The 23,736-nt window shown below is 37.6% G+C and overlaps 1 protein-coding gene across 1 annotated transcript in view; it reads right to left on the reverse strand.

Moving 5' to 3' along the window:
• Window positions 1-23,736, reverse strand: part of KCNU1 (potassium calcium-activated channel subfamily U member 1) — a 166,533-nt gene that overhangs the window by 23,505 nt on the left and 119,292 nt on the right. The window contains exons 20-22 of the mRNA XM_017849394.1: window positions 9,432-9,528; window positions 5,690-5,914; window positions 4,125-4,314 (exon numbers count right to left, since the gene is read on the reverse strand). Coding sequence (XP_017704883.1) covers window positions 4,125-4,314; window positions 5,690-5,914; window positions 9,432-9,528 — 512 coding nt within the window. The remainder of the gene's footprint in view (window positions 1-4,124; window positions 4,315-5,689; window positions 5,915-9,431; window positions 9,529-23,736) is intronic.

The following is a 23,736-nucleotide window of genomic DNA, read 5'->3' on the forward strand; positions in this document are numbered from 1 at the left end:
AAAGAAAAAGAGTGACTTTGTCAAATAAAGGAAAACCTCTTATCATAGTGTTTTACAGGATTATTGTTTTCTCCTTTAGGCATGATTAGGCGTTGGCTATTTTATATGCTGTAATGAGAATAATTTCAATAATAAAGTTTCTGTGTTAAATCACTTGCAAAAAATAAAATAAAAAAAAAATACATGATTATTACATGTACTCTGTGAGTTAACCATAGTGAGATCACCTTTGACGATGAGAAAACTGCCACCAGGATTTACATACCACGCCCAAGATCACATGGCTTGTAAATAATGGAGGAGTCTTCACAGCCTGACCAGTACCAACTTCAAAGCCCATACCCTTTTTTACAAGGTTTGACTGGAATTTTCAATAAAATATTGAAATCAGTTTTCTACAAAGGGGAAACCTCTGTATGGGGAAATCCCCCTTTGAATCCCACTTTCTGATTCCATTTCTCTGCTAATAAAGGACTTGAAATATCCTGATGTTTAGAATCCAGTGTTCTAATTGGGTACAGACACATTCACATCAGCTGAAGCAGCTGTATGAAAATCTGTTTCTGATGCCGCCTGAAGGACAGCAACTGAATTTCCACCTTAACTCCATCTCCTTTTCTAGCAATGGTTAATTTGAATGTGTCATATCATAGCCTGGGTACATTTTACTAATGTCAATATTTTTGCTACCTAATAGTACACAGTATTATACCTGAAATCTTCCAGCCTGGCAGGGTGCTATTACAAAAGATTGCTTAATTGTAGATTACTTCTGTACATTTAAATTTCAGTAGCATATTAAGTTGTCAGGCTTAATTACCGTTGTATGTTTAGATTATGCCACAGATTATTTAGTTCAGTACCTAGGTTTGCCAGCCTGTTCTCCTTGTGATGTGACAGGGCAGTAATTAGAGTATTACGGAAAAACCTAAAATTTCCCATGGAGATGTCCAGGAGGCCTGGCATTCTCACTGATCCTTCAGAAAGTCCTCACTCTGCTGCTCCCCCAAACCTCCCTGCCCCATCCAATTTCCCTGGGTGAATTTCTGCAAGGAATAGCCTTGGTGGTCCTAGCTTGGCTTCACATTTATGTTTATCATGACTATGAAGATGTGGAAACGCCCACTGATCCCTCAAAGGGGTCACCAGATAGGTTAGGGCAGAGTTTCTCCACCTGGTACTGTTGACATTTTCTAATTGTGTGAGGCTGTATTGAAAGATGTTTAGCAGCATCTTTGACTTCCACCCACTAGATGGTGATAGCATTCCCACAGTGGTGAAAATTAAAACTGCCTCCAGACATTGTAAGGTGACCTCAGGAGACAAATTGCCACTGGTTGAGAAACACTCTATCCCCGAGTGAAAGTGATAGAAAACTACCTACCAGCAAATCTTATTTTAGTGCTCATTGTGGACGATGCTTTCTGCCTCCTGGTAGAATCTCACAATACTTTATAATTTCAGTTCTTGGGGGAGTGTATTCCTGGTTCTACCTCTTACGTATGGTGGAAGAGGAGTATTATTATGGAATGAGAAGAATGATTAAGAAAGCCAAACAGGCTTCTGTGAAGATTGGGAATTTCTACATTATTAATACAAACTCCAAATAGAGACTTATGATGCCAGAGTAGTTGGGGAAGATTCTGGGTAACAGCCCTTTGCTATTCATAGGTTGCCTCAAAATGTTCTTAAAATGTGACCTCACCGATGTGACAGTGCCAGATAAGCGCTTCATTAGGTGGGTCCTTAGAGCCCATCTGGATCTATGTTTCCCCATCACACAAATGGGTATGATCCCATAAACAAGCCCAACTTAGCACATTCTTCTCTAACCTTTTCTTTTCATCTTTTTGCTTAAGCACACTCATACTCATAATGACTCAAATACTTTGACATTCCTTCCATTTCTTTTCTCTTTGCCTTTCCAAGTTTTTTTCTTTCTTTCCTCAACCTCCTTCCCCCAAAACCAGTCAGCTTCTCCTTTAAGGGCAACCTTCTTGCCTGTGACAGAGTACCCGACATATCATAAAAAATCAATATTTTTTTTGTTGATTTAATGAATAAAGTAGGAAAATCACTAGATATAAAGGAAACTAAAATTAAAATAATAGGTTTATGTTTTTTCTAGTCCCTAAAGAAGGTGAAATTTCAATAATAGTAATAACAGGAAGAACTATTCACCTAGACCATCAACTAAATGACTTATGGTGTTGTCAGTTACCCTGGGCTTATATTGTGCATACATTTTCATTGTATATGGATTTATAAACATTTTTTTTTTTTTTTCTCTGTCACCAGACTGGAGTTCAGTGGCACGATCTCGGCTCGCTACAGCTTCTGTCTCCTGAGTTCAAGCAATTCTCATGCCTCAGCCTCCCGAGTTGCTGGGATTACAGGCAAGAGCCACCACACCAAGCTAATTTTTGTATTTTTAGTAGAGACAGGGTTTCACCATGTTGGTCAAGATGGTCTCAATCTCCTGACCTCGTGATCCCCCCGCCTCGGCCTTCCAATGTGCTGGGATTACAGGCGTGAGCCACCGCACCCTGCCTATACTGCTTTTAAAGTGAATACTTGTTCTTTGTCCAATTATGGACAGTTACCAGCATGCACACACACACACACACACACACACACACACACACACAAATGAGTGAATCCAAGGAGTGTCCCTAATTGCTAAGCTAAGGATTCCTATGGCAGAACAAAACAGCACTTTTATGGAACTTTAGATTTGCTCAGCAGAGGTAGGGCTCACCCCTCCTGAGTCTGGCTGCTCATGGCACTTTGATATTCATGAAGTGCCTTGTTATTAGCTCTGCTTTGGAAAACACCCTGAAACCCTGGTCTCTGGGTTGGGATTGGTTGCTTAGTGAAGGTCTGTCTAACAGCTAGCTCAGTTTGCCCACCAAAGATTAGATTACTGTTTTATTCCTTTGTGCCAATAACCTTATATTTTCTTGCATAGCAACAGTGTCTAAGAGTCAGAGAGAGACTTTTGGTTTCCCAGTTTGAATCATGAACATTTTTATCCATAGTCATTATCATGAAAAGCCTTGCAATGCCTTCAATGCTAACTTCTTCAAGTGCCATGCAAAGTGGGACAGCTGTGGTCAGAGGTTGCATGGCCCAAGGATTGAGTATCTGATCTTGATACAGAGAATCAATTGTCCCCAAGGAACATAGCTGGATCCAAGGGATTCCAATCATGACTTACTTTTATTTCTTGAATTGGAAATCTGTTTTAGATACAGAAAATTCTTTAGTAACAGTACTTTTAGATTAGGTTGAGGGGATGGTAGTCAATTTTTAGAAATAGACTAATGTATAAGCTTTTTCCCATTTTGAGGAAGAAGGAAAATCACAATTTTGTCACGGGGATTGACCATAGGCACATTTTGGGCACAGTGAAATGTGCAGAAGCACCTCAGGTGTCACAGGCTCATTTGCTGCAATTCAACGAGTATTTGTTAAACATCAACCAAGTGACAGTAATTGCAATAGGCACTGAGAGAAATACAAAGGGAAAAAAGACACGATCCCCATCCTGGAAAGACCCTTGCATTTCCCTCACCATCTCCTTCTAGTCTGAAGTTGAAGTATGACAGTTTTAGTCTATAGATGTTACAAAAGATCTTAGTCTTCTAAAATTCATATACTGAAACCATCTCAAAAAGGAAAAGAGAATCATGGTTCATTCTCTCAACCACAAAACTAACAATTTTAACTTGATTGCATTAGATCTATAAGATCCAACGAGAATTTCATAATAATAATAACTATAGTAGTACCTCATTAATTAAAATAATATCCCACATGCTATGTTCACTAACAACAAAATGATAACATTTCAAAATTGTGTTTTTTCCTTAAAAATGAAAAAATAAAAAACCTGTGTTAAGTGCATTCCATTTAGAAGATGCATACCATTATCCATTTGACTTAGAATTCCAGAGCCCTGAACTGTGGGCTATTTCTACTATAGGATTCTCAGGATTGGAAGGGACCTCAGAGGACATTTGGCCCACCCTCCTGCTCCCCATAATTAAAATACTTCAAAGAGGAGTTAATTCTCTTTTCTTTTTCCATATGTCCTAGCTTCTTCTCAGGGGTGCTGTTCTCACCTGACACTGAGGGTGATGAGTCAGAGAAGGAGTCAATTTGCAAAGATCCGATGGTGAGGGTCGCCAGGATGGCTTCTGTGTCTACCAAAGTCTGGCTGCTTGATGGCTTGGATGCGGGGGACAAGACAACACACATGGAGCATTGCTCTATGTTGGCCGCATGGAGGTCTGCAGAATAAAGTGCACATCCCTAATGAGAGGAAAACAGAGAGAGGAGGCACTTGTCTGATGGAGGGATGCTATATCATGGCTCAAGTGATGTAATTTTTCAGCATTGAGCTCCAACCTTCACTGATTTGATTTTAAAACTTAGTTACCTCATATCTGATACATTTAACCTTATCAAACATTAATATTTTAGTGTGAATAAGTTTCATAGATTCTTTCCTGAAAGCAAGTTTGGATGAGACAGAGGAGAGTGGGGAGGGAGGAACATAAGTCCACGCCACTGACTCAGGTGGAAGAAGAGAGTAGGGTCAGGGTAACAGCGATGAGGAAAAAAACTCAGAGAAAAGAGAGGTTATGGATCTAGAGGCAAAACGTGCATCCTCACAATATTGCTAGTACAAACAGCTGGCCCTACTTGTACTCTCTGGGTTAACTAGCAAGGTGGCAGTTGCTTCTTTCTTTGGTGGGAAAACAGAGATCGATCTGGTACTGTCTTCCAGTAGGTTGGAGTCCAATATAGTAGTAATTCCTAACACTAGCTGGATCAGATTTGCTCTTTTTTTTTCTGCCTTTCAATGGACTTAAGCAGGAGAGGTAGTACAGGGAACTTTACAGTGGCTTTTTTAAAAAGCAAATGCAATTTGCTTCTTGAGAGAATTATTTTGAAATTTGAAAATATTCCTTACATTAGATTGGTGCAAAAGTAACCATGGTTTTTGCCATTACTTTCAAATATGTTGCCAGCATTATGAAAATGCTTTGGTGCATATCTCATGAAAATGAAATGCTTTGGTGCATTTCACAGTGCACATAATGGACTCCTCAACCAGTGAAATGGTGGCATAGAGTGGGACATAGATATACGCATGTTCTGGGAAAATATAGTTGCAACCACAATACCACATAAGCAAAATCCCTCCATACAGCTGTCAGGGACCATGTGGCATTATATGGTTCATATAAAATGTCTCCAGAAAAGATGAAAATGTTAGAGCACAAAGGCTGGCCAGTATTAGCTTAGGTGTAACCATTAAATTATAATCAGACTCAGAAATGCAGAGAAATTCTTATTTGTACAAAGACCATAAAACATGGTGATTCAAGCATTAACTCAAGAGCCACAACATCTGGATTTAAATCCTAATTTTGTTACTTACTTACTGGCTGTGCAATCTTGGTCAAGTTACTTACTCTTCCTATGCTTAAAGTTCAATAAATTTAACATCTACCCATAGGGTGGTTTTGAGATTAAATGAATTAATATAGGGAAAATATTTAGAACAGTTTCTGGCATCTGGCAAGCACTGTAGAACTGCAATATCATTATCATTATTAATTCTAGTCCCATTAATATTGAAATCCTTATAATTATTAACTATTCCTTATATGATACTTACAGGCAGAATGTATATCTGGGGAAAATTCTGGAGAAATCGCCATTCTCTCTGTAGATAGTCCAGAGACCCAACGAACACTATGTCCTTCAGCTCATTCCTGGTATAGTTGCTGGCTCTCAAGGGCATTACAAAGTTCCGAAGCCCTATCAGGGCTGAATGGGCATCTCCAAATACACATGCTACAATGTGGTTCCGAAACTTATGTTTTGACTTGCGAGTTCGTTCCTAAGGATAAGGATTCCAGAGTCTGGTCATTTTTATAAACAAGATGAGAATCCCTCCAAATGGACTGCCGTCCTCCTCCCAATTCTTCTAGGTACATCCACAGCCCTACTTTCATAAGGTGAATAGAATTTTGCAAATTGTTTATAAAAAACAGAACTCATGCGTAAGTGGTGCAATTACACCTTTTACTTTTTTTGTGGAATTTCTTTTTTATTTCACTCTCTTTTTAGTTTTCTATTAGCTTGGAGTGTATCAACTAAAACTCAGATTAGCATCATTCTTCAGGGTGTGAAATCATTGGACCAAATGGAGAAAATATTTCTTGATTTTATTACATATTTTAGCCTTGTATGTACCACAGTAAAATTCGGTGAAAACATAAGACAATCCAAATTAAATGTTAAATTATGTCTTTTAGTGTTATACAGCAAGCTGTATAACATATTGCAGTATTCAGTGGGTTTTCATTCATTAATTTGAACCATATGAATTTGCCTTTTTATGGGTCAAAAATGGTTGAACAGTGGCAATTTCATATGGTTCAGTTGAATACACTGAACTGTTTCTATAGACTCCTGCAGCAAGGAAATTCATCAAACAAAATGCATAAAAGAAAAAGAAATATTATAAAAATTTCATTTTCTCATCCTGCGTCCAAGTGTTCTCATTGTTCAAGTCCCACCTATGAGTGAGAACATGCGGTGTTTGATTTTCTGTCCTTGTGATAGTTTGCTCAGAATCATGGTTTCCAGCTTCATCCATGTCATGGGGTTGGGGGAGTGGTGAGGGATAGCATTAGGAGATATACCTAATGTAAATGAAGAGTTAATGGGTGCAGCACACCAACATGGCACATGTGTACATATGTAACAAACCTGCACGTTGTGCACATGTACCCTAGAACTTAAAGTATAATAAAAAAATTTCATTTGATCTCAAACATTTGAATATGTCTCATACTACTATCAGCATTGCCAATTGTTAACATTATCCCTGTGTCTCTAAGTTGAAAACAAAACAATATGTAAGGAATATATTTAGGTTTCTCCCACAGTTACAGAGACCCATAAAAACAATAAATGTAACTTTTAAAGAATGATATTCCTGTGGGAAACTTATCTTAAGCCTGTGTGTGGTTTCTTTCAGAGTACGGCTAATGTCTCCTCTTAAGAGCACTGAGATGTGACAGAGAGAACCCTGGACTCGGAGTCAGAAGACATGATTTTGTATTCTGGTTCTATTGTTAGATATATGACTGAGCAAATTACTTAACTTCTCTGGTTCTCAATTTCTTTGTGTATAAAATGGAAAAAAAAAAACAAAGAGTTAATTTTGTTGTAGGACATAATATATTGAAAGTGTTTATTTCTTAATTCACTAAAAGTTGTTCAATAACTATCAATCAAATTTAAAAGTTATTGAATTTCTATATTTTCAAAGGAGGACACTTAGAAGCTGGTACAGAGTAAGTTAAGTGTATTTAAATTTCAGCATGAGCATTTTCTACATTCCTAGACACACAAAGACTCAGAATACTTCAAATGGATATATCATTCTTCTTTATGCCAGTTCTTTGCTCGGTTAAATGGCAATCTTCTATGAAACAGGCATTGATGAAATTTAAAAGGATAAACAAGTGGCATCTGACATTTCAACAATTAAAAGTTTACCAAATTAGCATATACTGGGAATACTGTACTGTACCCTCCTTCCAAGAGGGATCTCCCTGCGAGGGGAAATAAAGCTACTTGCCTGGAGAGCCTTCCTAGAGTGATATGAATCTTAACCAAATCTATTAAATAATTGTCTCTAGCTAATCCGATTAGTTTTAACTTGAATATTGAAGCCTCTAACTGTATTTAATGTAACATGTCTAAAGTCCAACAATTGCTCTTCTGAGTAGAACTAAACAATTAGAAACAAGATACATGGCAGAGTGCATTAATGGGCACAGCTAGAGAGGCAATTTCTCCAAGAAACTGTGGCACAAAACTGTCTCCTGATTAAGAAAGATGGTGGCTATTGGAGGAAGGGGAGGATGTCCTATTTGTTCAAAGTAACTTAAATTGATCATTTCTACTTGACCCTTTTGCAGATGAAACCAAGTTTAAAGGCTCCTCAAATTTTGCAGTCCAGATATTTCTTTCCTAGGGGCACACATTTCAAATTTCTTAGCATTTTTAAAACTAAAAGGCATCCTAAAGTTAACAAAAGACTCAGTTGGTATTCTGAACTATATTCCATATCAAGTATCATAAGGGAAATATCAATCATGGCAACCTGTCTGCATTCTTAATAAATATGATCTAATAAAACTTCTGCTATTTCCATCCTTTGGTCTCAAATGTCTCAATCTGCAACCAACTTCCTAACCTTTCTAAAGATTTGCCTCCCACTGAAAATATGTTTGTCTTCCTGCTCAACGGATGTTTATTTTGTATAGTTCAGAATAAGACATAATTGCTAAAATGGTGAGTTTCAGCAACCCTAGTAGTCTTCCAGTTGGTATGACAGCTCTGACAGTTTTGTGTTTCTGATCAAATGATGGATCATGCTTTTACAAAAGTTGAAATATATTCTGTCAGGACATTGGCACTGAGCCACAAAGATGTGTATGTATGCATGTGTGCATTTATCAAAAAAGTGAACTAAACTACTTTTGGAAAGCAAGAAAATATATATAAGTATCAATTAGTCATATATAAAAATATATGTAGGGTTCATACAGCATGCAAACAATCATTTTTATTAGTTAAATTTATCAGCTACTACTTGTAAGGTAAACCACTAAGATTATACTTGAATTTCCAACTCCAGAAAATTACAGTAGGTGGGCATCTAGAAAGCAGGTGCCAGACCCTGGGTTAGGATACAAGACTTTTTCCATCTTAGTTGCAGGTATTTCTGTGAGTTGAGTTAGTTTGTCTCTTTGAGAAGAGAGACAAGGACATGACTGTAATATCTACAAAGATTCACCCTGGTTGTATGAAGTGTTTAGGAGGCATATTTGTGGCTAATGTGTTAAATCTAAGTAGAGCCAACTTTAAGAAAAACCACTACAGAAAATCCAAATTTCAAAACCAATACATTAGAAAAATTCTTATTTACTTAAAAAAAAAAAGAAAAAAGAAAAAAGACTGCAGAGTCCTTGTAAACAGTAGGTTTCCCTGGTGCATTTAAATTAATTAGATTTACTAGGAAAACAGCAAAACTTCAGGAAAACATTATTCTGAATAACTGAGTCAGCTAAACTGTTAAAGGAGAGAGGAAATAGTTGAAGACATATAATTGTTTGAAATTCCAGCATATTACTCATGTAGGCTTTGTCAAATGCCTCATGTGTTACTTTGTATATTATTCACATGGCTGGTGAGGGATACGGATTTTTTTTTTCTTTTTTTGACAAATTCATAGTTTACAAAGAAAAGTGACAGGTGCTTATGACTAACATAGGAACATCATTTACCCTAATAAATGCTTTATCTTATTTGAGATTTGATGATGCAAGATCACCTACCAGAGTCACCTTGTCCAAAGAGCTTGGTTTGCACCAGTGAAACATCCCACTGCTATCAAGCTGGTCAGAATCTTGTTCTACATCATGTTGAAAAGTCCTAAATAGGAAGAATGGAGAGTTAGTTTGAGACTATTTGGAGCTCCTCTGTAAGAAAGCCGAGATGTAAAACTCATCAGAGCTTTGAGATCAAAGAGGAGAATAGCATAAGTAGAATGACCACAGGTCTGTAAGACTCTAGAATAAAGGCTTAGATGTGAAGAGCACAAAGAGCCCAGACTGTATCATAGCTGAAGACACACTTTGGGCAAAAGCCACGTCGGGATTTTTTTTTTTTTTTTTTTTTTGCCTTAGATTATATGTACCTTGAAGATAGTTATTTCTGCTTTTAATTTTGATACTGTACGATACTGTTATTCTTTGGTAGATATCATGAGCAGTGTTTTGGGCACCTGAATATGGAATTTACATAGCTGTGAGAGATTCAATCATGGATGATATTTCTCTCCTTAGCATATTTTCCTCCTGTTTCCTTTCCATATATTTTTCCGAATGGGTCCCTGTTGAAGCATTCTGATTTAGTAAATACTTTTTGCATTCTTTAAAGCTTTCATCACTGGTCTGCATTTGCCTAGACTTTGCTTTGATCGTGATCTAAGTCTTGGCAATGCCATCCCCGTGGTCACCCCACACTGCAGTTAGACACACGTTTGTTTCATAATATATTCAATCCATGACAGGGTTGGATGTTCTTTTGAAAAATCCCACTCTCATCCTAAGGAATGCATATTTGCTTGTGAGAGAATAAGAAAACCCTTGTCAAATTACAGAAAATCGAGGATTAGAAAGGCCTATATCAGCCAGGAAAATCTAGGCTTACACTGCAGAAACAACCTCAACATCCCCAGGGCCTAACACAACACAACTTACTTCTTCTCACCTATATTATATATTTTACTCAGGTGAAAAGATGTCTCTGCTCCACACAGCCAGCCAGAACCTGGGGGACAGAGGCTCTACCATCTTATGGCCTCAACATCTGGAACATGCATACTCCTCAGTCACCAGGCAGGGGAGGAAAAAGGAACTGGAGAACCAAGTCTAGGCCTCTAACTGCTTTGGCCCAGGGTGACTCGCTTCATTTCTCCTCACATCTCATTGGCCAGAATTAGTCACATGGCTCCTGCTGACTTTAAGAGGTCTGGAGAACATGGGAAGTAACTTAAATTGTTCAGTAAACATTTCTGTCTCTGGCAGAAACTTTAAAGACTACCCGCCCTTATTTTATGCATAAAAGTCAAAGAGCTAACAAAGTGCAAAACTGGCATTTGAATAGAGTGCTGAAGTTGAGGTTACCAACCTTACCATATCCAGCTGCTTTCCTTCCTGAGTATAGGGACAGGTAGGTGGGGCCATGTGACTAGCTCTGTCCAATGAAATGTGAGAAGAGATGGGTCAGGCAGTGAGAAGCTCTCAGATGAAGTTCTCAGGGTCTCTCCTAGCCTGGCTGCTCCAGTGGGCACCTTGAGCTGAGTGCCCTGGCCTGCTTGGCCTATGCTGGACATGTAATGTGAACAAGAAATAAACCTTTCTTGTGCTCAGCCACTGAGATTTCATAGCTGTTATCAGGGCATAAGTCCATCCCATTCTAACACCAATTCCTTTTGCAAAACACATGTTCCATGGTATATTAGTAGCTGGAGACATCCTAGAAGTAATCAGAGTTTGAGAGCAATGGCCCCTCTTTGACAGTCACTGATATGGTCTGGCTGTGTCCCCACCCAAATCTCATCTTGAACAGTAGTTCCCATAATCCCCATGTGTCAGGGGAGGGACCCAGTAGGAGGTAATTGAATCATGGGATGGTTACCCTCATGCTGGTCTTACGATAGTGAGTGAGTTCTTAGAGATCTGATGGTTTTATAAGGGGCTTCTCCCAAAATTCACTTTGCACTTCTTCCTGCCACCATGTGAAAAAGGACTTCCTTGCTTCCCCTTCCGCCATGATGGTAAGTTTCTTGAGACCTCCCCAGCCATGGTAAACTGTGAGTCAACCAAAACTGTTTCCTTTATAAATTACTCAGTCTCAAATATTAGCAGTGTGACAGAATAACGTAGTCACAGTGCACTTTGGCCTGTGAAAGGTTCTGACAACAGCATATAAAAGGATTTCTGCAATATAGAAATCCTTTAAAAATTGTATAACCCAGTGTTTCACAACTTATCTGACCACAAAAGCTTTTACTATTTACTCACATGCTTACTTATTTTATTTATTTAAAAGTATCTGTTATTGTCTCCTAAAGTCTTTTGGCATATACTGTACTGTGTGTCACATTACAGATTCAGTCCTGTTCATCTCAGAGGTAACTGATAACAATGTTCTCCCATGCAATTTTACTCTACATCTTGGGAGAAATACAATCTATTCCCCTTCATGCTGCAGGGTTATGGGGTTTCCTTGTGAATTAATACAGTTTATTATTCAACGTCTAGCCCCCAAACTCAGACCTCAACATAATGACAAGCAATTTTGCTTTCCTCAAGCAGGCTAGATTCTAAATTGATATCTTACACCTTATTTTTTTTTTTCAGACAAAAGAACTTACTCCAACTTAGACTGAAGTGTCAAACTTTAAAGTAATAGGACAGAGAGGACCTAGAAGGAGAAGCCAGGATAGGGGGAATGGGATGCTAGAAACAGGTTTGGAAAGTCAGAGAGGATAATTCCTAACAAGAGTGGCCAAGGTCTTGATGCAATCCTTAATCTCCTCTTGCACTTAAGAACTACCTATAAACTTAGTGGGTTTAGTGAATTCTAATCATTTGCCTAGTTAGACGACGTAACATAGAGGCTTCAAGGTCAGCTTGACCAAAATGGGTTACCCTGTTCATTCAAATTAACATGTCTTTCAGCAATTTAAATACCTATAAGCCATGAGCTCCAACACCACATTCCAAAAGCCCCACAGGCTGTCTTAATTGCACCAGACAGGACCCTGATGACAGCCTTATGACAAACTTCTTAATGGGACTCACCAGCAAACACAGCTAATACCTGAATCTGGTCTTGATTTTCATCAGGATTTGGAGAATTGATGAATGATATTATTCATCCATAGAATCTCTTTCTCTCTCTGAGTCGCTTCCTAGATACTCTCCCTAGGATTCCTCAGAACATGTGTTTACATATCATGACCAAGGTGGTAGTGATTGTCTTTCAGGGACTCTTTGAGAACAATTTGGTAATAGCTATGTTGCCTTTTAGGAGGTGATTCCCTGCTGTCTGCCCTCAGCACTCAAGTCTACAGCTGCTACTACTACTTTCCTTCTGGTCACTTTCTTCAGCTTTTCTCTACTTCCCCTCCTTCTCCACCCTCTCCACCTTCATGATAAATGAAGAGTCTTTGGTCTGGTAATTAAATGCCATTTTGGCAAATTTAAGATGATCTTCTCCCAAGCACATTTTAACATGACTCAGAATAGGGAATCAATCACTGTACATTTTTATCATAATAAAAGTGTGATATATGTATACAAGCTGTCACAGACAACATTTTCTTCATTCTAATGTTATGAAAACAGACATGCCTTAAAGGAAACACCTGTTGGAGACCGATATTTAAAAAATTCTGGAGGAAACCCACTTCATCATAAAGGCATCCATCTGGTGTCCTTGCCAAAGCAAAACCGAATGCAATTTACATCACCATCCCTTAACTGAAGCTCCCTTCTGCCATATGCTTTGCAAATGTCATGATCCTCACAGAAACATACTCTCCTAAAGAGACTAATAAATCATCTATGAGAATGTTCAGCACCAGCAGTCTTAGAAATTGGAAGCAAGGAATAGACCATAAAGGTTATGCTATAGGAGGAAAAGGTAGCCACGGGGTACCATTCAGGTCAAAAAAAGACCTGTCAAAGCCTGACCAAGGTCGAGGGGGCTTTGTATATAGGAGAGGCTGGCAAGAAATGTGGTGGGAGTTTTACCGGGTGGCCTTCAGCAGGATGTGTTTGGGATAATGGTGGGGTTGGTTCCCTTGGTCACATATCTTGCTTCTTACTGCCCAAGCAACAGTGTGTTGTATTTCCACCTGGGAGCATCCAGGAAGCAATGAACCTTGAAATATCTGAGTCCCATCTCCAGCTTTCAGCTTTGGAAGCTGCTGGATAAGAACAGTTTTTGCAGCCTGTCCACTTGTGGCTGTGTAGAGCAGCACGCAAATCAGCGTTCCTTTCTGATGACTGCTTTTCTTTGGATTGCTTTGATATGCATGAAGACTGTGTCTCATGAGCAGAATGTGTTGCCTCATGAACAGAACGTGTCACTTGAACATGTTCCAGCAGGGAAAGGCAGCTCTGTTTTCTGTGACCATTCTGAATAGAACTTATATTCTCTCATGTTCCTAGCAACTTATCCTGTATAAATCCTATCAGTTAAAGGAAAAAATAAATAAACCCTGTGCCTTTGGTTGCCAATGGTGGCACCTGATGAAAGACAGACCAAACCATGTAAGAAAACTTCTATTAAGAAGGTGGACTAGGTTTCATTGTGCTAGGTCAGGAGGCATGGTTTCCAAGAATGTAAATTTGTTATCATTATTTTCTCCAACTTACGGATTTGACTCAGATGATTCTTGAAGGTGATCTGCCAAAAAAATGAGATCTTCCACTGTTCACAATATTTATTAGAAAGTTCAAAAAGCTTCTACAATTCCTTTTTTTTTCTTTTGTAGACCTCATTTTCGGCTATGTTAGGAAATCCTGGCTTATGACCATTCTACTTGAAATTTCCTTAAAACCCTACAGATGGCTTATAAATTCTTAAGAGAGAGTTTTCTGGCCTGGATGCAGAGTAATATATTTTTGGGGCAAGATTTGAGTTTTACAGAAATAACAACTTTCATGAAGTTCTAGCATAGAGAGAAGGAGGGAAGAGCATTTGTGTGTCCAGCAGTCTGAGTGGCTTTCTTGGTTCAATCTTTTGAAAACTCCATTGTGACTGTCTCTTGAATATAATAGTCAAGTTCTCGCCAAAATTCTAGAAAAAAATCCTATGTCTCAGGATGCCTTTGATGGTTCTGAGATTTTTGTATATCAAAGGCTGCATCTGCCCTCTCTCCAATGATTTTATATATAATATAGCAAGGTTATTCAGTTTACACCTGACTTGGAAATACTCATTTATTGTCAATTCTGATGACTTCTGCATGTTATGGGGGAAAAAATCACCTAAAATTGGGGAATGTAAGGGCAGGTTATATAATCAGTGCTTCCCACCTGATCCTACTCACATACCCCCTCCCACACCTATACACATATTGTAGTCAAATATTAAAATCTGAGCCTAATCTTTATGGCCACATTATGATTTAATTTTTCTGGATTTCATCTCATTGCTGTTTATTCATTACGAGGCATTTTATTTTACCTTGGAGGGAAATTTAAGGTTAAAAAAATTGATAATTTTATATAGTTCATTTCCCCAGGAACCTGTGTATGAGCAAACTGAAAAGAGATCCTGTGAGTGCCAAGAAACTTTCAGGACCAAGCAACTGGGGACATAATTCACCCTCCCTGTTAGAAAGGCCTCTGTGACTCCTTCCTTTCCTACAAGGAGTGAAATGGGCACCAGGCTCTGTGTCTTGCATTCAGCTTGGCCAGTTGATCCTTGCTGTTACTCCTTTACTGGGTAAAATTTTAAAAAGACCTGCCATGAAATCTCATGGGTTGTGACATACATTGACAGCAGCCTGGTTACTTCCAAAGCATCAAGCCCCCTTGCTTGCCACCTGGGAAAACCTTAGGAAACCATTTGAGAAGAGGAAATAAACCCACTGTCTACCAGCCATTCTGCTTTGCTTGGGTTTCCCAGGACATGGAGACTTTCAGGGCTAAAACTGGTCACTCTGTTGCCCAAATGGAGATACTTCTTTGTGCTAATTTGAAAAGCTCCCTGGGAGGAAGAGGAGGAAAGAAAGAATAAAACACTTGAAATATCATGCCTAGAAAGCCTTCCACGTTGTGCAGAAAACTTTCTACACCTCTGTGTTTATTGATGAGTCCTGCTGAGGTTTAATGGAAGAGCAGACAGAGAAGACAGCTAGGTGGCCAATAGCCCTGAAATGTTTTAAGATAAACAGGTTCTGTATTCTTCAACCTCTCTCCGCTTCCTGGTCTCTCCTGATTCTTTGCATACACAGAGCCTTCATGAAGTCATTATTAAATTATAAACTTTAATAGTAGAGATAATAGGTATGATTTTAAAAACATCTGTAAATGGTATTTTTAAAAGGAGGTATATGAAAATTCAGGATATCTTTCTATTCAGTATAATCTAATTTCAGTCTACGTAGGAGAATGTAAACTGTGTTCTAAGGTAAACCAGATCAGCTGTGAGCGGAGTGTTCTGTCTGTCTTTAAATGCTGCTTTACAGATGGGCTCTATCAAACTCATGGCCTCTGTTTTCAATGTTTACAATCTAAAATCTCCACAAAGGCTTTTTTTTCTATCTTCTAGCTTAGAAGTTAGATCCAAGGTCAGAGTGGCCCCAGCCCAGGTGAGGCAAGACCAGGATAGAGTTTCTGTTAGATAAACCCACATCTGAGCCGATATTTGAACTTCTCTCTGTTAAGCTTTGATTTCTGATGAGTAAAAACTGACAGCTTTTCCACAGAGCATTTTCTGTGAAAACACTTGTGTAGGCATCTCTGAGTATAAATTGTTACCAGATGAAAAGAGAAAGATAAAAAGACAATTTCCCTCTTTCTCACCCATTCTACAGATGAACCCTCATTTAAATTCCTTCACATTTCATGGATATTGCATTTGGGATTTTCTATAACATGAGGACAAATGAGACATGACCCAGAGCAGCAGGTTCCTTTAATAAAAGTCAGAGTCTGTGCCCTCGACAAGCCTCGGGCTCAGGGCAAGTCTCAACCCTCATAGGAGCCATTTCCTCAGCCAATTTTTTTCAGCATAAGGTTGTAGTTTTAGGTGTTCTTTCCCACACTCTCCAACACTTTCTAAATATCAACTTGTATAGTAAGTGTAGAGGTTGACCTAAATAAAAAATACTTCCCTCCCATAGACAGTTGTGGCATACAGTTTTCTTTGTGCATTGGACAATGAACTGAACAATGAAGTCAGTTACTCTGACACTTTCAATCCTAAAACGCATCACTGAAACAAATGCAAATTTCAGACACAAGACTGTATTTTTTTTCTTTTTTCCATTTTGGTGGGGTATGGAGATGGGGAGTAGGAGCATGAGATATCTGAAAACTACTTCCCTTTTCATTGTATTGATCCACTTCCCAAGGTTTTATGGGATTGAGTTCAGGTCAGGGTTCAACATGACATAAATGCTTTCTTTATGCAGTGGGTTGGGAGGCTTGGCCTGGAAAATTATTAACATTAATATCCCCCAAAAGGAATTAGGACTGGAAAAAAATAGCACCCATCAAAATGTTACTGGTGTGAGATGCCCATGTGTTTATGTGTGTGTGAGAGGAATACGGGGGTAGGTATCAAACTCTGCAGAGGAAATTAAAATAATTGCAGGGTATGTGGATATTTTAATGTATTTTCTCTACAAATGGGAAGTTATTTGTGAAGTCTTCTTATCCATATTGCTTAGTTTCTCTGTGGCTGAAAGTTGAAATGGAGTCAACATAGTGTGCTGGTGATTATGGATTTTTGAAAACATTGGAAGGACCCAATGATGTGTTGAGGACCACAGACTTTAAAAATTTCCTCACATCTGGAAGCCATCACTGGAGGAAAGCCTGTGAATATAGGCATCCTGAGTGTTATAACATTTTACTTAGTACCAGCAACCTGTCAAGAAGCAATGGAGATAATGGAGATGGAGGCCATTTGGGATCACTCACGACATGGGAGTCCTCCCGGTCTGTGTGTTACACAATGGCTATTTTTAAAAGGAGGCACGCCTTGATTAAAGATGAAAAGTTAAAATTAGGAGTCTCTTGTGGGAGGGAAAAGGTTATGGACAGTGTTCTTTAACAAGAAGATGTGATTAGTGTAGCTGTGACTAGGGATGAAAGGTAAGCATCAGGGTTTTTTAGTGGACCATATAAGAAGTGCAGGATGAGACAGCCTCAGTAAGGCAGGGGCACTCATACTTAGATGTTTCCTATGCTTTAGTTTTTTAAATTAAAGGTGAATGACAATGGAACGGGGTAAGAAGGAGGATATTCACCCTGCTCTGTTCACTTCTAATTTGAAATGAAGTTTCTAAAGGTCATTAAGTCCTCAGCTTTCCTGATGTGTGACTCTTGGTCACATTCATATTTGGATTCCTTGAAGCTAAGACCTGTTGCACCAAGAAACTATCTAGATGTTTCACTTCTTATTCTAAAGCTCCAGAGGGAAATACTGGAAGTCATTTATTTCCTTGTAAATGTTTTTACTTAGTTGCAGCCATTTATTGGGGAGAGAGAAAACAGAGAGAGAGAGAGAGAGAGAATGATTCTATAAATTTTATGGGAATTTCTCTACAATTTAAAAATCAACACCAAACATACACATACACACAGCTTTTGGCAATAAAATTCTGGCTTATGTCTAATCAAAATGTCTGCACAATGGAACCACTGTGCATGCTGATAAGTGAGTTTTGACTCACACCCTTTTTGCTGTTGTCCCATAGCAAGAACAAAATCACCTCATGGTTCACCACTAGTTATAACTCATGAAGAAGCACATGCATTTCTCTCTTTACTGATCGTGTGGAGCAAATGGAAGATGCAAAATTGTGTACTGTTAAAGTTTTTTAGGTAAGCAACCTTGTCTTTTATAGACTAGAATAAACTGGCATCTGTATGAAACTATCTTAATACAAATATAAATAATATCTCACTTCCTGGTGATCAGTTTCTTGATTATTTTGCAAGAAAAAAATGTTTTCCTATGATCTCTTTCTCTTTCATATCAAAACTCCATTGAAATAAATTCCCAATCATGTCTCAGCTCTTTTACTGTTTGAAAAGAAAATAAACTGCATGTTCTCTGAAATTTTCCTCCAACCTCTTCTGTTTGATCATCTCAAAGGAGCAGACCTTCTTTCTCAGAGTTTCAGGGGTAAAGGTCCAACAGTAACCACACCAAATTTTAGATGTCTTAATGATTATCACATTCTATTCTTTGATTCCTTTATCTGCTGTACTATTATTTTTTGTTTCCATGGAAAATTAAGCTTATATAATTGAGTCAATTCCTCCTTAAAAGTATTATTTACCCCTACTTTTCCCAATTTTCCAACAACCTATTAATCTAAACTCAAAACATTTATTAGTAGTTTGGAATGAAAATTATTGCCTTTGTCAAATTATCATAAATCTAATCTTTATTGTTTCCAGACATCTGATGTGATACTGTTCATTTTAACTATCAAGAACAGAGTTGACAAATTTTATTTTGCAAAGGGCTAGATAATAAAAATAGAATATTTAAGCCTCTTCAGGTCAAGAGGCCTAAAATTGGTATCATGTAGCTGCTTACATAACAAGAAAAGAAAAAAAGCTTTTTATAAATAGTTCATTGATGATGTTTAAAATATATAGTTTAGTAATTTAAATTCTTAAATTATATGGTCTGCTAATGAAAACAAAATAATTTTTTAAGGAAATTTTTAAAAATTGGCATTCATGTTAATATTCTCTATAATCAAAATTAATTGCAAATGTTCATATGTTAATGTTGACGCCAACAAAATTTAACATATTTTATCTTTGAAAATGTATTTTCACACAGATAGGTACTATCACATACCGATAGTGCTCCAAGAGCATAAGATTCTATAATAATTGAGCATATTTATTGCTTAGAAGTCATTTATAGACTTTTATTAGATTCTTCTTTTGATATTTGCCTTTTAGCATGTCATTATACTGCAGATTAATCACTTGCAATGAAAGTTTAGGTAGAATCTTCTCAATTGCATTGTTAAGTAAACTTTGAAATACAGAATTTTTTTAGCACTTGCATCAAGGTCTAAAACGACAATGCTGAAATTGAGATCAGAAAATATATCTACAGAGATTTGTGTGGAAATATTAATCTCATTTTTTATTTTAACTTTTGACAGCATGTGAAGTATATAAAGAAGCATGATACTAGTTGTGATTCAAAGATTGATGATTGTCATTGTAATTATGATAGAATAAGTTTCACATATTAGCTTTGCTTTGACTTTCAATTTTAAATTTGTTAATCGAGATGATGAAACCTGCAGTGAATAATAAGTTTTGAAGTCATTTAGTGTTCTGAAATAGTGGTTGACAGCACAGTTCTTCTTATTCAGAAACATTTTAATCTTGATCCAGGTTTAAAAAATAACACAAAAGCCCAGGTACAGTGGCTCATGCTTGCAATCCCAGCACTTTGGGAGGCCAAGGCAGGCAGATCACTTAAGGCCAGGCATTTGAGACCAGCCTGGCCAACATGGTGAAACCCCACCTCTACTAAAAATATAAAAATCATCTGGGTGTGGTGGTTAGTGCCTGTAGTCCCAGCTACTTGGAAGTCTGAGGCAGAAGACTCACTTGAACCGGGGCAGTGGGGAGGGCAGAGGTTACAGTAAGCTGAGATTGTGCCACTACACTCCAGCCTGGGTGACAGAGAGAGACTCTGTTTCAAAAAAAAAAAAAAAAACCCACACAAAACTTTACTATTGTTAAGTTCTTAAACTGATGTGTGGTAGGGTAAGTCAGGATATTCAGCTTTTATTTCTTACAAAACTTTATGGAACTAACAATGGCAAAGTTTATGAGAGCTAATGAAGTTCACCATTGACACTTCTGGTTCAATAACTCATGATAAATTCATATATTCTTCATAAAATACTTTCTGATGGATAACACAATAAGGACTATAGTCTTCATGCATTTTACATTTTATGAACTTTGTAAATTTGTCTAACTAGGACTGTTTCTGGTCCACATGTATTTTTGTATCAGGTGTATTACATCTTAGCAGATTCTGCTTCAGATTATGCTGAATTAATATTTTCTCAACTTCTTTGAATATATTTTCACAGGTAGTTGTGCAATGTAAACTATTCACAGAGGCCATTTAGGCACTTCAAACTCTGCACTGACTCCTTGAATAAACAATAACTAAGCTGTATCAGTAATGTATGTTAACATATTAAAAGCTGAGGGAAACCACTCACAACTATTTTCCTTATTTTTAAGTGATATTGATATTGCTTCTGATGTCTTCAATTCTTCCAGCAATGATTTTTGCTGAAAGGTTAATAGTGCTAGGCAGTTTTATTTTGTCTGGATACATTTTTTGGTCTTCTGCAATCAAACACAATTTAATTGACTCGCCATCAGTAAATGACTTTCTTGGTTAACAAGTGAGTCACTCAGAAACAAACTCTGGTTGCAAATTCTGCTGTGCTAAGATGTTCTTTTAAAATTTTATAATTTTTCTAACCATGGCTTCACCATGAATTGGGAATATTGTGTTAAGTGCCAAGTTTGATAATATCAGCATATATTGTATTCTTTTACCACAGTTATACTTTCATCACAAATGAAACACAATGCTTTTGTATGGCAAATCATATAAAAACAGGTAGCGAAGTGGATTTTGACTTCTAATCTAGAAAGCAGACTGACACCATTTTAAAATAGCATTTGCATAGACCAAAGATATCACAAATACTCAGTGGCATTTGTTAATGGAAAATTTTTTTGTGAATTATCTATATTTCTAACATTTTTGGATTTTTGGCTTGCAGACTAAAAGTGTCAAGTTAGAGATGAAGAAACGCATTGCTGCAAAGAGACGGTCTTAAACCATCTTGAGAGACCTTTACACATTTAATAATAAGATGAAAAATAACTATAAAAAGTAACTACAAGGGACATTCTTCCAGAATGGCAGAGTTAGGGCCTTTGAATATTCACTAATCTACACAAGCAATGAGAATATTGACAAAAAACTTATCAAAATCAACATCTTCAGAGTTCTGGAAATAAACCAGAGACTTGAAGCAATATGAGGAGTATTTGTTTAAGAAAAATCGTGAGATCTTGGTAAGAATAATAAGTTTCATGGTATTTTTGAGAAGTGCTATTCCCATTCTGCTCTCTTTAGTTCAACAGTAGCCTTCAAGATCAGAAGCCTTACAATAACAGTAGCTCTGAAAACCAGCAGTCTAGCAGCCACCAGAGAGAAAATAATAGATCTGAAGCTGTTAAATATGCTTATTCACAGAATATGTTACTATTTGAGCTTTCTAGCAGTTCCCTGGAAATGCCCACTTACAGGGCTTATCTTTATTTGGCCTGGGAGCTTCCTCAGTGGAATTTTTTCCTGAGGCATTTAAAAAAAATAATCAGCAGTAATTTTTTAAAATTGCAAGTATCTGAGTTATAGTTAACAATGTGGCCAAAAAAAGACTCATAAAAATCTTCAAAAGAAAAAGCTGGAGAATTAGAAGTCTATAGAGAGGGCCGGGTATGATGGCTCATGCCTGTAATCCCAGCACATTGGGAAGCTGAGGCAGGTGGATCACTAGAGGCCAGGAGTTCAAGACTAACCTGGGCAACATGGTGAAACCTCATCTCCACAAAAAAAAAAAAAAAAAAAAAGTAGCTAAGCATGGTGGCTCACATCTGTAATAACAGCTACTCGAGAGGCTGAGTCAGGAGAATTGCCTGATCCCAGGAGGTGGAGGTTGCAGTGAGCTGAGATTGTGCCACTGCACTCTGTCCTGGGTGACAAAGCAGGACTCTGTCTCAAACAAAACAAAAGAAAATAACAGACTTCTTATAGAGGGTATTAAAAGGTTTTGAAACATTCACTGTAGGAAACTAAATAAAAATAAAATCATGTGCATGTTTGCAGAGTTGTAAATACACCTAGGGAAAAAAACCTGAGATATTCCTAATCTCTTCTGGCTGATATTGAGACTGCACAAACCAAAAATGAAGGCTAAGGCAAAGATGTAAACTGCTAAAATGTCAAAGGAATTACCTCAACATGTACACAGAATCCCTTGGCAAATATAAGAAGACTTATCAGTTGAAGGCATTTAAGGAAATCTCAGTGCAATCATTAGCTGACCATAAAGCTAAGTGAGTAGAGATTTAAGTGTCAATATACAATAAAGCCTAGCAAAATAGTTTTTAGAGTTGTCATATAATATTATTTAAAATGCCTGGCTTTCAACAAAAAATTATGAGACACAAAGACAGAGGAAGTATGGGCCATACCTGGCAGGTGGGGTGGGGGGTGGGAACACCAATAGATAGATTACAAGAAAATAAACAAATGGAAATTCTGGAGTTAAAAAGTACAATAACTGAAAAGAAAATTTTAGTGGAGGAGCTCAACAGCAGATCTGAGTTGACAGAAGGAATAAATGAGCTTAAATATAAGTCAATGGAGATAATGCAGTCAGAAAAATAGAAATAAAAACCTATTGAAGAAATATACACAGAAATTTGACAAAACTGTGGGACTTCATCAAGTGTATCAACATACACAAAATGGGAGTTCCAGAAATAGGGGAGAGAGAGAAAGAAGAAAGAATACTTAGATAATGGACATGAATTTTACATATTTAATGGAAACATTAACTTACATATATAAGCAGCTAAAGTAATCTCAAAGATATTCACACCTGGATATATCATAATCAAATTGTTCAGAGCCAAGGGCAAATAGGAATCTTGAAAGCAGCAAGCAAAAAGCAACTCAGCATCTACAAGGGATCCTTAATAAGATTAACAGCTAATTTCTCATCAGAAACCATGAAAGCCAGAAGGCAGTGGAAGGGCATATATAAAGTTCTCAAAAAAGACATATCAGTTAAGAATTCTATATCCAACAAAGTATTATTCAAAAACAATGAAGAAATGGAGACATTTTCAGATAAAGAAAAATGGCCAGAATTGTTGTTTGCAAACTTTTGTTATGAACAATACTAAAGAGTATTATAATTCCTTCAGGCTGAAGTGAAAGGATGACAAACATTAACTTGCATCCACATTAAGAAATAAAGAGTAGGCGGAGCAAGATGGCCGAATAGGAAGAGCTCCAGTCTCCAACTCCCAGCGCGAGCGACACAGAAGACCGGTGATTTCTGCATTTGCAACTGAGGTACTGGGGTCATCTCACTGGGGAGTGCCGGACAATCGGTGCTGGTCAGCTGCTGCAGCCTGAGCAGCGAGAGCTGAAGCAGGGCGAGGCATCGCCTCACCTGGAAGCGCAAGGGGGAAGGGAATCCGTTTTCCTAGCCAGGGGAACTGAGACACACAACAC

This window comes from Rhinopithecus bieti, unplaced genomic scaffold, assembly GCF_001698545.2.
Source record: "Rhinopithecus bieti isolate Rb0 unplaced genomic scaffold, ASM169854v2 scaffold_32047, whole genome shotgun sequence".
In the NCBI taxonomy this organism is placed as follows: domain Eukaryota; kingdom Metazoa; phylum Chordata; class Mammalia; order Primates; family Cercopithecidae; genus Rhinopithecus; species Rhinopithecus bieti.